General features: G+C 45.6%; 1 protein-coding gene across 1 annotated transcript; it reads right to left on the bottom strand.

Annotated features, from left to right (window-relative positions):
* Positions 1-2,228: 2,228 nt before the first annotated feature.
* On the bottom strand, positions 2,229-17,453 carry cetp (cholesteryl ester transfer protein, plasma; the record flags this gene model as incomplete). Its single annotated transcript, XM_079224031.1, has 17 exons — positions 17,123-17,453; positions 12,956-13,070; positions 12,753-12,884; positions 11,918-11,988; positions 11,165-11,252; positions 11,010-11,079; positions 10,811-10,871; positions 10,618-10,709; positions 9,990-10,089; positions 9,260-9,339; positions 9,027-9,077; positions 8,791-8,943; positions 4,494-4,561; positions 3,974-4,016; positions 2,881-2,953; positions 2,401-2,486; positions 2,229-2,306 (listed from the first exon to the last, which is right to left on the bottom strand). The coding sequence occupies exons 1-17, from the start codon at positions 17,322-17,324 to the stop codon at positions 2,229-2,231; spliced, it is 1,563 nt and encodes a 520-aa protein (XP_079080157.1). The 5' UTR covers positions 17,325-17,453.
* Between the last annotated feature and the right edge of the window lie 208 nt (positions 17,454-17,661).

Raw genomic sequence — 17,661 nt, 5'->3', positions numbered from 1 at the left:
ATATATATATATATATATATATACATCTTGATTGTGAGCGACCCCTGCCACCCCTCACACGGTCTCTTCAGCCTCCTGCCCTCTGGTAGGAGGCTGAAGAGACCGTGTGAGGGGTGGCAGGGGTCGCTCAGGCTGTCCAACAGCTCCACCACCAGGCTGTCCAACAGCTCCACCAGGCTGTCCAACAGCTTCACCAGGCTGTCCAACAGCTCCACCAGGCTGTCAAACAGCTCCACCACCAGTCTGTCCAACAGCTCCACCAGGCTGTCCAACAGCTCCACCATCAGGCTGTCCAACAGCTTCACCAGGCTGTCCAACAGCTCCACCAGGCTGTCAAACAGCTCCACCACCAGTCTGTCCAACAGCTCCACCAGGCTGTCCAACAGCTCCACCACCAGGCTGTCAAACAGCTCCACCAGGCTGTCCAACAGCTACCCTGCATGATCCAGGTTTACCCTGCAGGTTCCATGTTTACCCTGCATGATCCAGGTTTACCCTGCATGATCCAGGGTTACCCTGCAGGTTCCAGGTTTACCCTGCATGATCCAGGTTTACCCTGCATGATCCAGGTTTACCCTGCAGGTTCCATATTTACCCTGCATGATCCAGGTTTACCCTGCATGATCCAGGGTTACCCTGCAGGTTCCAGGTTCCAGGTTTACCCTGCAGGTTCCAGGTTTACCCTGCATGATCCAGGTTTACCCTGCATGATCCATATTTACCCTGCATGATCCAGGTTTACCCTGCATGATCCAGGGTTACCCTGCAGGTTCCAGGTTCCAGGTTTACCCTGCAGGTTCCAGGTTTACCCTGCATGATCCAGGTTTACCCTGCATGATCCATGTTTACCCTGCATGATCCCATGTTTACCCTGCATGATCCAGGTTTACCCTGCATGATCCATATTTACCCTGCATGATCCAGGTTTACCCTGCATGATCCATATTTACCCTGCATGATCCAGGGTTACCCTGCAGGTTCCAGGTTCCAGGTTTACCCTGCAGGTTCCAGGTTTACCCTGCATGATCCAGGTTTACCCTGCATGATCCATGTTTACCCTGCATGATCCATGTTTACCCTGCAGGTTCCATGTTTACCCTGCAGGATCCAGGTTTACCCTGCATGATCCAGGTCCCAAAGGAGAGACACTTCCTGGAAGTTAGTATGTTTTCATTATCTTTAAAGGACACATGTTTTAATCTTCTTGTGAACTGAAATCATGAGAATGTGAAATCAATTCATATTTTTACCAAACATGCACTTTGTGCATATATATATATATATATATATATATATATATATATATATATATATATATATATATATATATACTTGAACACTGGACGTTAACGTCGCCTCTTGCTCTCTCTATCTGGCCGTTTGAATATATTCACATTGAAGGTCACAATATGTTTTGAGATAACATTATCTCAAAACATATTGTTTGAGATATTAACTGTAGTTAATGAGTCAGCAGACACCTGGAGCTCCGTCATATTCAAAGTGTATTCATATTGAACTGCTCATGTCCAGATCCCAGCAGGACCCAGAGATAGTAGACTATAGTAGACGGCATGAGCGCTGCTCTGGATGTGTGAAGCACAGACAGACAGATGATACTTTAGAGTTTGATATATGTTTTAGTTCCATAAGCTTAGCAAGACTCTACAGGTGCATATAATAAAAAGAAGAAGAATAGTGCTAACATTAGTTTAACACAAACCATGGAGATGGAAGCAAAATAGCCCAAATTCTTCAAATCTAGCAATGGATGAAACGCATTGTAGTTGGTTGTCTCCCCTTAATGAAAAGATAAACCAGAATCTAAAGTTTCTGGTACTGTATGTACAACAACTGCTTAGTTTGTTTGCAGCATATGTATCTTTACATGTGGAACACTAACTAGATCAAATGAGTGGAACTACTCATGTTAATCACATGAACGTAAACACCTCTAAATGTATTGCCTTCCAGGTGTATTACCATGCACTCATCATGGTCTCCATGGTGATGAGAACACCTGACAGGCGTGTCCACACCTTTGCTAAATAGATTTATAAAAACAGCTCATAGTTGTTCTATCTAAACATGTTGTCCATTAAAATGATCAAACTCAAAACACATACAGTGCAACAAAAGTCGCTTAATGTTGAAAATCACTTGGAAGGGTTCGGGTTTTTGATGGGAACATTCAGTCACTAAAAACTAATCTGCCCCAAATTGCTCCATCACTGTAGAGTCTTCTTCAGGAAGTCAGTCAGGAGGTGATGAGGGAAACCAAAGTCCATCTGAATCAGCACAAAGCCCTGCAGCACAGGAAGGGAGGGAGGAGCAGTGTCACTACTATAACAAGAAGAATATACAAAGAAGGTCAACTCTGAAGGTCAAGGGAACACTCACATCCCGAGGAAGCAGCTCTGGGTTGAAGATGTCGAATAAGTTGGTTCCCTGTTGGTCCAGCAGCCGGGTCAGCTCCTTCTCCAGAGCTGGAACGAGACACAAAGCACCTGTGACCATGACAGTCACACCTTCATGCAGCTGCTGCGGAGCAATGCTGTTCATCAGGATCGGTCATGTAAGACTATATCAACAATAACCACCAACTTTGAAACAGTCAACGATTGAAAATGAATATATTTTAGGAGAAGATCGGCAGCAAGGAACCGTTTGTTTAAATGCAATCCTGATTTTAAAAGTTGTGACAGTCCTCCAGTCAAATGAAGTGCAGAATAATGTTTAATGTGTTGATGCTGCAGATCCTGAGCTGAAGGTACTGAGTTCTTATGTCAATGTCTGTTGTTTCAACATTGACAGTCATTTGATCCAAGACCTTCTAGAATGCTTCATGTTGGCGGTCGATTGGTTCCATCTCTCTCTTACCAGACAGGACTGTGGGGATGCCGATCCTCTCCACAGCTTCTCTGATGAACTCCATGTGATCCTCATCCAGCAGCTGGAGACGGATGCACAAGTCATGAACAAGTCCATCAAACACAAGAGCATCTTTAACACATTCATCCCAATGAGAGGGAACATTCTTTATGTTGTTCCTGGAGAGTCATTGGTATCAGGATGTAATCAAAGACCCCTAAAGGGTTAAAACGTATTAATGAGGTTCAGGAAAAACATCTTGGTTGTGCATAAAATAACTACATGAACAGAAGTAAGGAAATACAACCACTTAGTTATGTAGGGTTATTGCTTGCAGCAAATTTAATAAGGAAATCATTTCAAAACATGTAAAGATAATTATATCTCAAAATGAATTCATTAAAACTCAATCGTTGCTATGGATTTCTTGATATGGTAGCTAATTATTGTATATACACACAAATAAAGTAATCACATTCTATATAAATTACAAATGTATCTATTAACTACACACTAAACTACAAAACAAAACCAAATGAATACATGAGGAATACAATGAATGATGTGAATATAGTATGAGGAAGTTAGTATAAAGAGCCGCGTGTGAACACAGAGCATGTGACCAGGTGATCACGTGACATCACTGCATGGTGATCAAGTAAAGAGCCGCGTGTGAACACAGAGAGCATGTGACCAGGTGATCACGTGACATCACTGCATGGTGATCAAGTAAAGAGCCGCGTGTGAACACAGAGAGCATGTGACCAGGTGATCACGTGACATCACTGCATGGTGATCAAGTAAAGAGCCGTTCAGCAGGAAGAAGCTCCACAGAACGTCCTGTTAGTTCTCATTCCAGGTATACATCTTCCCACAGTCGTCCCTCTAAGTTCACCCTTCAACTGTTTAACTGTTTAAAGGCTGTGCCACAACATGAAAGGGTGATGTGTTACTCCCCCCATGTCCTGGCCTCTGGACTTATTCTGCAGCTACAACTCAGATGCATTTCTTTCCTCCATGTCAGACTTCCTGCGTTGATTCCTGAGCCGTGTTGAGCCTCTGTGAAAGATTAACGTAACTATTTACAACATGACCATCTTACCGTTTGGTTCTGTGAGGTCAGCTCAGCTTGTAACACAAAGACCCTAGAGACACACACACACACACACACACACACACACACACACACACACACAGAGGATCTATGAATTCATATAGTGTTGTATTCATCATTTCTTAAGATTCAGGCACTCAAACAACCAGGTTGCGTGAAGGAGACGGATGTGTGGCGTGAGGGAAACGCTGCTTGAGCTTCTGTTCCAAGTTCTCCTCAAGGACTCAGTCATGTGTACCACCAGGTGCACATGGTATTGGGGGCATTTGTGCCTTCATTCCCATTTGAACAGTTATCACAGTTGCCCCTGTGGAAACACGTTCTCTGTCTACGTTCATGCAGAACAAGCATCTTGATTAATGCAAAGAAGGAAACGGTCATAAAACCTAAAAAGATGTATTTGGGGTATGTATGCTGAACTTAATTTCAGATGGACTTAAAATAATGTTGCACATGTTGTAAGCTGGACTTCAGTCAGTCTCGTAAAAACCAACAAGAAAGCCCTTACTCTGACGGGTCGCCCTTCAGGAAGAGCTTCTTGTCCGCATAGGAAGCTGTGACGTCGATGGTCACATCCTAGAAGAACACAGAAAGGAGAAGCACTCACTGGTCATGTTTTCACTCTTTAATATGAGTCACCAGCTTACCGTGTGGATCAAGAAGGACTGTGCCTCCACATCCCTGAGATGAGCAGTAACCTCATCACCACAACCATTATGTTGCATCGCAAACTAAACACGTCTTTTCAGACTACACCTTGAATAGGGAAGGTAGCACCTAGTAGCACTTTAGCATCACTCATTTTCTCTTACTATAGCACTTTGTAGTTTAGCTTTGTTGAAGAAATTCTACTTTCTTGATTCTTGCTGTTCTAAGTTTGTCCTCATGGTTTAATCACTTATTGTAAGTCTCTTTGGATAAAAGCGTCAGCTAAATGAAATGAAATGTTCCATGTGTTCATTTTAGCCGACTTGGTTGTGGATATTGGAACAGTTCCTGTTCAAACTACTGAATAGATCCATTTGCTTTGAGCGGGTAGTCAAATTGCACCCTGGGGTGACGAGTGGGTATGAATGTTTGCTCATTCTGATGCAGATGAATGAAAGATGGCAGCGACCCCTCTCTGTCCGGACCATGTGGTGTTTTGTTCCGTTACTAAATGTGTGTATGAAAGTTGTGCGTCTTCACCTCGTCTGTGTGCGTCAGAACACAGTACGGTCGGCAGGTTGTGTTAATCATCGGCAGGACCGAGCGACACAACACTCTGCACACGCAGAAACACTCAAGGAGCTCAGGCTACTGCGACCACACCGGACCGGACTGCTCTCCTCCCCCGGAAAGGAGGCGCCGCAAGCGGTGTGAGAGGAAGCAGAAGAGGGGTAAGCACGGAGGTATCCGAGGCTAGCGGCTAGCGGCTAGTCCAACTCGCCCAGCCATACCATCCATTACCATCATCCTTGGACATGAAATGGATCACATACGACTGCTGAGGACGGAGCAGCGAGACGCGAGGAACTGCTGTGTGCTTCTTTTCAGGGAAACATGGATAAATGACAACATGCTAACATGCTACCGAGCAGACAGAGCCTTTGCTGAAGGAGGAAAGACTCGCGGCCGCTCTACCCATGAGCCACAGACGCTCTACCCATGAGCCACAGACGCTCTACACATGAGCCACAGACGCTCTACACATGAGCCACAGACGCTCTACCCATGAGCCACAGACGCTCTACACATGAGCCACAGACGCTCTACCCATGAGCCACAGACGCTCTACACATGAGCCACAGACGCTCTACACATGAGCCACAGACGCTCTACACATGAGCCACAGACGCTCGACCCATGAGCCACAGACGCTCGACCATGAGCCACAGACGCTCTACACATGAGCCACAGACGCTCTACACATGAGCCACAGACGCTCTACACATGAGCCACAGACGCTCTACCCATGAGCCACAGACGCTCTACCCATGAGCCACAGACGCTCTACCATGAGCCACAGACGCTCTACCCATGAGCCACAGACGCTCTACACATGAGCCACAGACGCTCTACCCATGAGCCACAGACGCTCTACACATGAGCCACAGACGCTCTACCCACGAGCCACAGACGCTCTACCCACGAGCCACAGACGCTCTACACATGAGCCACAGACGCTCTACACATGAGCGACAGACGCTCTACACATGAGCCACAATTTACTTCTCCCAATTTACAAGCAAAAAGTCAAATCTGTTAAACCTGTGGTAAAATCCATACAGAGAAGAACCGACAGGCCTGCTGCTCTGCCTGCACTGGTCGCTGTGTTTTTGGCTGTGAGATCCAGGACAGAAACACACTGACAAAGGAGATTAGAATGTTGCACATGTGTTAGATGTGGTGGTCATGAAACCCTGAAAGACTGGTGTTGGTTCTCCAGAAGGACATCAAAGGACGCCTGGGCAAACAGGTCAGCGGATGATGAAGTCATAATGTACTTATTATACCCGAGTGCTCTTCAGAGAGATTCAGGAAGTAATTGGTTCCCGCTCCTGTTAAGTCTCTCCCTAATACACCCGACCACTGCAGAGTCATCAGAGAACTTCTGCAGATGGCATGACTCTGTGTTGTACTGGAAGTCAGTGGTGTACAGGGTGAACAGGAAGGGAGACAGAACAGTTCCCTGTGGGGCTCCAACATCACCGACCACCGTCCCAGACAGCACACGGCCCATTCTGACACACTGTGGTCTGCCTGTGAGGTAGTCAGTGATCCAGGAGATGGTGGACGAGTCTACCCCCACCACCCACAGCTTCTCACCCAGTAGCAGTGGTTGGATGGTGTTAAATGCACTGGAGAAGTCAAAGAAAGTGACTCTCACAGAGACACCTGTTCCATCCAGGTGCGACTGAGCTCGTTGCAGCAGGTAGATGATGGCATCGTCCACACCCACAAGGGGCTGGAAAGCAAATTGTAGAGGGTCCAGCGAAGATTTCACCTGCGGTCGGAGGTGGGCCAAGACCAGCCTCTCCAGCACCTTCATCACATGGGAGGTGAGGGCTACCGGTCGGTAGTCGTTGAGGACGGATGGAGTCGACTTCTTCGGGACAGGGACCAGGCACGACGGCAGAGAGGGAGGTGTGGAGGTGTGGTGAGAGGAGGAGACGGATGAGGGCTGTGAACTAAACCTATTGAAGAAACAGTTCAGCTCGTTGGCCCTCTCCAGGGAGCCCCCTGGTTGTCTCCCTCCCACCTTGAAGCCGGTAATCTGCTTCATCCCGGTCCACACCTCCCTCGTGTTGTTCTGCTGGAGTTTGGCCTCCAGCTTCCTCCTGTAGGAGTCCTTGACCTCCCTGATCTTCACCTTCAGGTCGCGCTGGACTCTCCTGAGCTCATCCCTGTCCCCAGACCTGAAAGCAGCTTTCTTCTTGTTAAGAAGAGCCTTCAGGTCCCTGGTGATCCAGAGCTTGTTGTTGGGGAAGCAGCGCACAGTCCGGGATGGTATGGTGGTGTGTTCACAGAACTTGATGTATTCTGTGATGCAGTCAGTCATGCTGTTGATGTCCTCCCCATGTGGTCCACACAGCACATCCCAGTCCGTCGACTCAAAGCAGTCCTGCAGGGCGTCGTTAACCTCCTGAGACCACCTCCTAACAGTCCTGGAGGTCGCAGGCAGCCTCTGCACCAGAGGAACATACCTGGGTGTCAGCAGGACCAGGTCGTGATCAGACCTGCCAAGGGGGGAAGGGCAGTGGCCCTGTATGCATCCTTAGTGTTTGCATACAGGAGGTCCAGAGTTTTATTGTTCCTTGTGGGGCTTACTGCTAACAAACTGTATAAAAGTAGGCAGAGCTTTGTCCAGTGTTGTGTGATTAAAGTCACCAGTTATTGTCATAAAAGCACCTGTCTGTTGACTCAGCAGTCCAGACACAGTGGAGTGGATGGTGTCCACTGCTTCCTCAGCGTCAGCTGATGGTGGCACGTAAACGGCGACAACAATGGCAGACGCAAACTCTCTCGGCAAATAATACGGGCGCATCCCCACGGCTAACAGTTCAATGTTCGGGTTGCAGAAACGCTCCTTCACACACACATGGTCGGGGTTGCACCGCCTCTCGTTCACATACACTGCAATCCCTCCCCCTCTCTTTTTGCCGCTCAGTGTCGCGTCTCTGTCCGCCCGTACAGTCCTGAAGCCGGGCACCGACGCGCTGTGGTCCGGAAAATCCGCGTGCAGCCATGTCTCCGTGAAACGCAAGATGCTGCACTCACGGAAGATCCTCTCAGTCTTTACCAGCGTGCCTAGCTCGTCCGTCTTATTCGCCAAAGACCTCACGTTCCCCGTTATAATGACCGGTACCGAGGGTTTGTATTTCCTCGTTTTTGCCCTCCTCTTGACACCCGACCTGCAGCCCCGAGCCCTTCTCTGTAGCTCCAGAGGGATCACAGGCCCGGGTCCGGGCTGCGGTTTGCACAGCGCAATCAGCTGAGCGCGAGAAAAAACAATAGTCCCAGTCATTGTTTGTTTGTGGCTCTCTGTTGCAAGCGGAAAAGTAGTCAGAAAGCCACGAGAAGGTTGAGAGAAAGTTACGGTCCATTGTCCAGGCGTAGTTTAAACAGTTTAAACGTGTGAAAAAGAAGAAGAGAGGAAAGTGGAAAAAAGAGACAATAAAATAAAGAAACATCAGGCAGCTACTGCGACAGGCAGCCGCTGGCACGGCGCCATCTTGCAATGATTATACAATAGAAAGCTTTACTTGTAGTGAAGAAAGAATGTCTAGGTAGACTTTCAGTCAGATGTCTGATAGATGTCATACCGTTTTAAAGAAGAGTACTGGTGTGCCTTGAGTCCCACAGCGAAGCTGCCCAGAGGCCGACGCCCACACCGTGGTGCCTGAGGTGGAGGTGTTCAGGAAGGGAACAGAGGAGCTCCACACGCTTAGCTGTGGAGAACCGGCTTCCAGCAGACACTGAACACACAGACGCAATATGTCTCACCTCACACAGCTGGATGTGGTCGTATTGGCAGAGTTAAACAGGTTTCCCATATTACCTTTCTCATAAATTCAGGCATTGCACTGGAGAGATTTGCTTTGAAAAGTTCCTGAAATCACATTTATCAATAATGTAAGTCCCAACTAGAGATACAACAGCAACAATGTAACATTACACATCTGTGAGAAGATGTCCAGGTTAGGAAAGATGAACAGGCACAAAGCAGTTTGTGTTCATAATCTTAGTCAGGCCCATTGTCTCACTGAAAGACCACGTTAGTGATGCACTTACAGTGAGTTCTGCTCCAGAGACGTTGAGTTGGAAACGGCCGTCTTGGTGGGCAGCACTCATCATGGGGTTAAAGACCTGGTCTGGGGTTTACCACACATTACAGCAGACCCCATGTCCAGACACCTCCACACCACACAGAGAGAAGGGCACCTGGATAACTACCCTGCTGCCTATGACTGATCTCAAGTTAGACGTTTATCACTGAAGGTATACTGTTTCCATGGAGGTTTTGTTTTAAAATGTCGATAGATTACTTTTCATGTTTTTACCAGTGACTAAAAAGGAAAATGATGGTAATGGTAAAAGGTATGGCTGAGGTTAAGCAACTGAAACATGAGTTAAAGAAGATTCAGGTTGTCACAGGATGCAAAGAGCGGCTGGAAGTCATCCTCGACCTTGACCTCATTTTCAAATCGTGCAGCTTGAAGGTTACACTTCTTCACTGGCACCGAGCATGAAGACAGTACCAGACCTGACTACGCAGATATCAAAATCATAATCTAAATGTGAAGAATTATTTTGATGCAATTGATTATATTGTAAAGACATTTCATGACCAACATGTATCAGGTTTTCATTGTTCCTAACATCACATCTAGAACCTAAGTGCTTGAATAAACAAGAGCAGTGGGACCTGAAACAGTACTGGATCCTTACTAATGCATCTTTTCTTTTAAAGGATTAAACCTGTACTTCCAAAGCTCAAAAGACAATGTAGGCAACTGCTGACCTGAGATCCAAAAGTAGAGCATCCTGTTTTCAGTCAGCTGACTGGGGTGGAAAACAGAGCCGTTGATGACAGCGGCAGTGTGGTTGTAGTTGGTCAGTCCCTGTGAGATGTATATACAAATAGAAGAACAAAGACACACCAATATGAACGTGTACACCTCAAACAAAGAGTTTCTTATTACAGGTACGCTTCAAGATGAACTGCTATCTGTGTACTGCTATCCAAGTATGAGAGAGTACACAAGTAGTATACAGTGATGCAGATGATTAGGGTGGCAGGGATATGAGCAATATAAGCCTCTTTGAGTATCTAGTAAAGCGCTATACACGTTTGAATTATCATTATTATTAGTATTATTACATGATTTACAGTCTAGTCCCCTAAACTATTACTAGCAATGTTTGACACAGTTGATAATTTCTCCATTGTAGTACCTCGTCTCTATGGGATATGAGCACTGTGTGTACCTTGTGGTATGACTATGTAGTACTTGTATGTGTCTGCTATGGGATGTGTGTACCTTGTGGTATGACTCTATGTAGTACTTGTATGTGTCTGCTATGGGATGTGTGTACCTTGTGGTATGACTATGTAGTACTTGTATGTGTCTGCTATGGGATGTGTGTACCTTGTGGTACGACTCTATGTAGTTGGCATGGATGACCGGAGCAGCAGTCACACCGACGTCCATACTGATGTCTCCAGAACTCAGGAACTGTTCTGGAAGCACACAGTCATATGAATGAAGAGACATTCCAGATCAAGAACTCATTGGTACAGATCAGTATTTATTTAATTGATGGGTGCACACAGAAGGTCACCTGCAGTGTCCTGTATGAAGTCAGCCAGGATGTTTGCCACCTTGTTGATCTCCTTACAGATCTGCATTGAGAACAGACTGATCATTGGTACCGTGTAACCTTCACTGAGTATGAGAAGACATAAACATGCTAACCAACGTGGACTCTCACTATGGGGAGAAAAGGCCCTCACACTATTAGTTCTGTTTCTCTGGCTCACCTGTCCCTTGATGACCAGCTTCACGGTGAAGGTGATGAAGTCAGTGAAGAGTCTCCTCAGCCAGTTGGGTCTGAGCAGAGATATGAACACACAGCGTGGTCAGGGTTTGTATCGCAGACGCTAATCGTGTTGTCCGGTTCTGGTTCATAACTCACTCTTTGTCGCCCTGCAGATGCAGACGGAGCTTGTGAAAGTTTAGATAGCAGTCCGATGTGTCTGCTGCTACCTTCCCTCCTCCGCAGTCTGAGAGGAGACACACATCAACAGACCATAGAGGCAGATTACATCTAGTGGGTTGTCTGTATTATGCAGTGTGGAAATTGAACAGAGAGGTTCCAGCATACTGAGCCAGCAGCTGCCTACCTTCTGAACAAGAAATGTGACGAAGTATTTTGGATTCTACACCACAAATTGAAAAATCATGGTTAAGCAAAAGGCAGTTTGTTGAAATTGAAACACGTCTCCTTTACAGCAACGATACCATGAGAATACATCTGAAGGCACACAGACTCCTCCACACCTCGTGAAGAAGAAAGGATTACCCATAGAGTCCAGCAGAGGGCTCTGTCTGTGCTCATAGCACTAGGGTTACACAATAGTAACCTTCACATCCCTTTTCCAACATAGCTCCGGGTTAGGCAACACGTGTTGGGTTAGAATCCATTTGAATGAAGTAACGTTCTCATTGGGGACTTTAAGTGAATTATCTAATGAATCCATTTCACTTGGCTCTGTTACGTGTTTTACCCAAGGTGCACCTGGGTTAACCAGGAGATAACGTATGCAGTAGGAAGTATGAGAACTGGTGTTTACAACAATCCAGAGTGACTATGGGACAGGTCCAGCCTGTTCAGGGCGGTTTCTACGGCGTCTCAGTGCATGAACGCGTACAGAAATAAGGTACTTACAGAGTTTAGGGTTGATTCCGAGGTCAATCTGAGATTCAATTTCAAAGTCAACTGAATTCCCAACGCTGCCACTAGATGAAACGTAAATACAAATGGCAAATTAATACAAATCAATTTACTGGGAAAATGTTGTTGGTACAAAGGCTGTGACGATTCTACGAACCAACAGGAACACAGGGAGGGTGTCACAGTGAAAGAGCTCCTCCACCTTAGCACCAACTGAATTACTTATGAAATACAACTTGCAACGTTATTCTACCCTATAATATACCATGTCAACAGTGGGACTGAGGCCTTTTTATTCTGCCAAGTCAAAAGACAATGTGACTTAGGACATTTTACAAGCTTTCCAAGATGGCATTTTGAAGCTAGCATTTAAGCTAGCAATTTAGTTAGCATTTTTGTCAAAAGAATCTCACTGGAACATAACATTAGTAATCGTAACATAATGTGACGGCATTACAGTGAGCCTGTAGGCAGAGTCTAGAGGCAGCGTGTGCTCTATACTACATTTGGTCAAGTTTTTGGTGTTTTCTGAAAAACCTGAAAAAATGACCTGGGCCATTATTTTAGGAAGGTGACGATGTACAACTATCACACATAGAGAGCAACCAGCACGTCAGAACAATAGCTGAATAATCCTTGGCAGCAGCATCTAAAGGTCAGGTGTACTGTGTACTGAACTGAGCCAGGTGTGTTTTGTTGCTAATGCAAACAACGTTCAACTTAACAATAATAATAATAATGATAATAATAATAATAATATCTTCTTTCAAAAGATAGGGGATATGAATGAGTGCACATGGAGTGCTGCTGATCTCGGACTCAGACTTACAGCCAGTTCCCGTATCCGTACTGCAGGTTCCCTCTGAAGACGGCCGACACGTTGCCGATCTCCAAGGCGATGCCTTCACCGGGATGCAGCTCAAAAGCACTGCGGCCGATGGACAGGTTGTGGATCTCCAGACTAGGAGATGAGAGCGTGAACATGCAGGACCGTGGCGTGTTGCGTGTGTCTGTGATCGCGTGTCCACTTACTTGTCCAGACCATACGTGACTCTGCCGATGAAGAGCAGAGACTTCTCCCCCTTCACACTCGGGTAGCTGGCATGCTGGAACGCCGCCTCAACCACTTTAGTGGTCTTCTCATTCACTGCCAGAAGCACACAACCTCAACGTATCAACAAGGTGGGGGACACACAAGACAGCAGTACTTATAGAGGACACAAGACAGCAGTACTTATAGAGGACACAAGACAGCAGTACTTATAGAGGACACAAGACAATAGTACTTATAGAGGACACAAGACAGCAGTACTTATAGAAGACACAAGACAGCAGTACTTATAGAGGACACAAGACAGCAGTACTTATAGAGGACACAAGACAGCAGTACTTATAGAGGACACACAAGACAGCAGTACTTATAGAGGACACAAGACAGCAGTACTTATAGAGGACACAAGACAATAGTACTTATAGAGGACACAAGACAGCAGTACTTATAGAGGACACAAGACAATAGTACTTATAGAAGACACAAGACAGCAGTACTTATAGAGGACACAAGACAATAGTACTTATAGAAGACACAAGACAGCAGTACTTATAGAGGACACAAGACAGCAGTACTTATAGAGGACACAAGACAGCAGTACTTATAGAAGACACACAAGACAGCAGTACTTATAGAGGACACAAGACAGCAGTACTTATAGAGGACACAAGACAGCAGTACTTATAGAGGACACACAAGACAGCAGTACTTATAGAAGACACAAGACAGCAGTACTTATAGAGGACACAAGACAGCAGTACTTATAGAAGACACAAGACAGCAGTACTTATAGAGGACACAAGACAGCAGTACTTATAGAGGACACAAGACAGCAGTACTTATAGAGGACACAAGACAGCAGTACTTATAGAGGACACAAGACAGCAGTACTTATAGAGGACACAAGACAGCAGTACTTATAGAGGACACAAGACAGCAGTACTTATAGAGGACACAAGACAGCAGTACTTATAGAGGACACAAGACAGCAGTACTTATAGAGGACACAAGACAGCAGTACTTATAGAAGACACAAGACAGCAGTACTTATAGAAGACACAAGACAGCAGTACTTATAGAGGACACACAAGACAGCAGTACTTATAGAAGACACAAGACAGCAGTACTTATAGAGGACACAAGACAGCAGTACTTATAGAGGACACAAGACAGCAGTACTTATAGAGGACACAAGACAGCAGTACTTATAGAGGACACAAGACAATAGTACTTATAGAGGACACAAGACAGCAGTACTTATAGAAGACACAAGACAGCAGTACTTATAGAGGACACAAGACAGCAGTACTTATAGAGGACACAAGACAGCAGTACTTATAGAGGACACACAAGACAGCAGTACTTATAGAGGACACAAGACAGCAGTACTTATAGAGGACACAAGACAATAGTACTTATAGAGGACACAAGACAGCAGTACTTATAGAGGACACAAGACAATAGTACTTATAGAAGACACAAGACAGCAGTACTTATAGAGGACACAAGACAATAGTACTTATAGAAGACACAAGACAGCAGTACTTATAGAGGACACAAGACAGCAGTACTTATAGAGGACACAAGACAGCAGTACTTATAGAAGACACACAAGACAGCAGTACTTATAGAGGACACAAGACAGCAGTACTTATAGAGGACACAAGACAGCAGTACTTATAGAGGACACACAAGACAGCAGTACTTATAGAAGACACAAGACAGCAGTACTTATAGAGGACACAAGACAGCAGTACTTATAGAAGACACAAGACAGCAGTACTTATAGAGGACACAAGACAGCAGTACTTATAGAGGACACAAGACAGCAGTACTTATAGAGGACACAAGACAGCAGTACTTATAGAGGACACAAGACAGCAGTACTTATAGAGGACACAAGACAGCAGTACTTATAGAGGACACAAGACAGCAGTACTTATAGAGGACACAAGACAGCAGTACTTATAGAGGACACAAGACAGCAGTACTTATAGAGGACACAAGACAGCAGTACTTATAGAAGACACAAGACAGCAGTACTTATAGAAGACACAAGACAGCAGTACTTATAGAGGACACACAAGACAGCAGTACTTATAGAAGACACAAGACAGCAGTACTTATAGAGGACACAAGACAGCAGTACTTATAGAGGACACACAAGACAATAGTACTTATAGAGGACACAAGACAGCAGTACTTATAGAGGACACAAGACAGCAGTACTTATAGAGGACACACAAGACAATAGTACTTATAGAGGACACAAGACAGCAGTACTTATAGAGGACACAAGACAGCAGTACTTATAGAGGACACACAAGACAGCAGTACTTATAGAAGACACAATACAGCAGTACTTATAAAGGACACAAGACAGCAGTACTTATAGAAGACACAAGACAGCAGTACTTATAGAGGACACAAGACAGCAGTACTTATAGAAGACACAAGACAGCAGTACTTATAAAGGACACAAGACAGCAGTACTTATAGAAGACACAAGACAGCAGTACTTATAGAGGACACAAGACAGCAGTACTTATAGAAGACACAAGACAGCAGTACTTATAGAGGACACAAGACAGCAGTACTTATAGAAGACACAAGACAGCAGTACTTATAAAGGACACAAGACAGCAGTACTTATAGAAGACACAAGACAGCAGTACTTATAAAGGACACAAGACAGCAGTACTTATAGAGGACACAAGACAGCAGTACTTATAGAAGACACAAGACAGCAGTACTTATAGAGGACACACAAGACAATAGTACTTATAGAGGACACAAGACAGCAGTACTTATAGAGGACACAAGACAGCAGTACTTATAGAGGACACTGTGTATCCAGAGGACAGTATTTATAGGTAGGGATGGGTATCGTTTGGGTTTTTTACGATACCGGTGCTAAACCGATACTTTTAAAACGATACCGGTGCTGAAACGATACTTTTTTATTGCCAAGGCAATTTTTTTTCTTTAAATTGAACAATATTATTAACTGTTTAAAGTATACTTTAGATATAAATAAATAAGTACATACAAAACACACTTCAAACTACAGCTTCAAACCTTTTAACTTCAAACTATAAAATATATATTTAAAAAAAGAGCAGACACCAGCATCATGGCCTGATTGGACCGTGTGCAACAGAACTCAGACTGTTGGATCCTAAAACTGCTGCTTTATGGACTACACGTCACCATTAATATCAACTGGAGAGATTTGTTCCATCAAGCCGAGGACGGACGTTCAAAAGCTCGTGCTCGTGTCTGCAGCGATCTCTGTGTGCGCGCGCTGTGTGTGTGAGCGCTGGAAGCCCCGCCCCCTCGAGCCCCGCCCCCTCGAGCCCCGCCCCCTGGAGCCCCGCTCTGCATGCAGGCAGACAGAGAGCAGAGCAGCAAGTGTGCTCTGATCCGCTATTTTAATAATCGTTTTTAGCTATTTTAATAATCGTTTTTAGCTATTTTAATAATCGTTTTTAGCGTGCGGGCACCTTGCTACCTTTTTAGTATCTATACACCGTGCAACTTTACAGAGTAGTGTAAAAAAAAAAGTATTTAAATCGGCTCAGGCACCGGAAGGAAGCACCGAAATCTGCGTTGCTTTTCGGTCCGGTAGGTACCGGACGTGTTGGTTCTCGGTACCCAACCCTACTTATAGGTGTGTATGTGAATATATACGTGTGTGTGTATGTGTGTACATGCAGGTATACCTCTATGTATTGTTATGTGTATGATTATGTGCATGTGTATCTTTATGTACATGTATTGTACACATCTTTTCTTTATTATGCATATCTAGAAGATCCATCAAAATGTAATCACAAAAACAACTTTACATGAAGCTTCCTGTCACAGAACCACATGCTAAAAACATGCTAAAAACATGCTAGTCTTCTGCACTGTGTGACCGTGATGCTGATCCTGGATGAAAGCTAGAGAAGTGTTTAATGTTCTCTAAGATGAATGGAAACATCCGTTCCAACTTATTTTACTCCAAACATATGACATTATTTTCAGAACAACCTCAGTGATGGAAGGAAGTGAGTTCTGATGAAACCCCACAGTGACACATCTTCTCAGAGCTGCAGGCTCATTGTAACTAGAGGATGGAAGGACTTCTCTGGAGGGGAACTCACACACAGCAGCTGCCGGGTAGGTGAGGCGGCACACGGCTCCGGTGAGCCTGTAGGCCTCCGCCGGGTCCCGCAGGCAGGCGTGGGCCGGCCACGCACTCAGCAGCAGCAGCAGCGCCGCCGCACACACACCCCGGGGCATGGAGCGGCGCAGGAGGGCCCCTGGGAGAGCCTGGAGGGCGTTACCCTGGAGGTGCTCACGCATCCTGTACGTCCAGCAGTGGAAGATCCTTCCTGAGTTTATCGGATCTCACCTCGGCTCCGGAGTCTCGAAAGTCTTTTGAAGTCAAACTGCTGCTCCTCTCTCACTCTGTGACTCTAAATCCAGCCCTTGGTAGACGCTCCTTGGTCTCTGCAGCTCTGTCAGGAGGCTCAATGTAAGCAACGCTCTGCTGAAACCGTCCAATCAGAGACGGACACAGAGGGACTCACACAGCCCCTCAAAGTAAACAGGTCAAAGTGCAGCGTGTGACGTGAGCGCTGCCCTTTGACCTCAGGGAGACGCCAAGGGTCAACGACCCCCGACCGCCTCAGGGCCTGCT

The sequence above is a fragment of the Taurulus bubalis genome, assembly GCF_910589615.1.
Source record: "Taurulus bubalis genome assembly, chromosome: 9".
Classification (NCBI taxonomy): domain Eukaryota; kingdom Metazoa; phylum Chordata; class Actinopteri; order Perciformes; family Cottidae; genus Taurulus; species Taurulus bubalis.
Note: the sequence above shows the minus strand (reverse complement) of the source record. Positions and strands in the feature narration are given on the sequence as shown.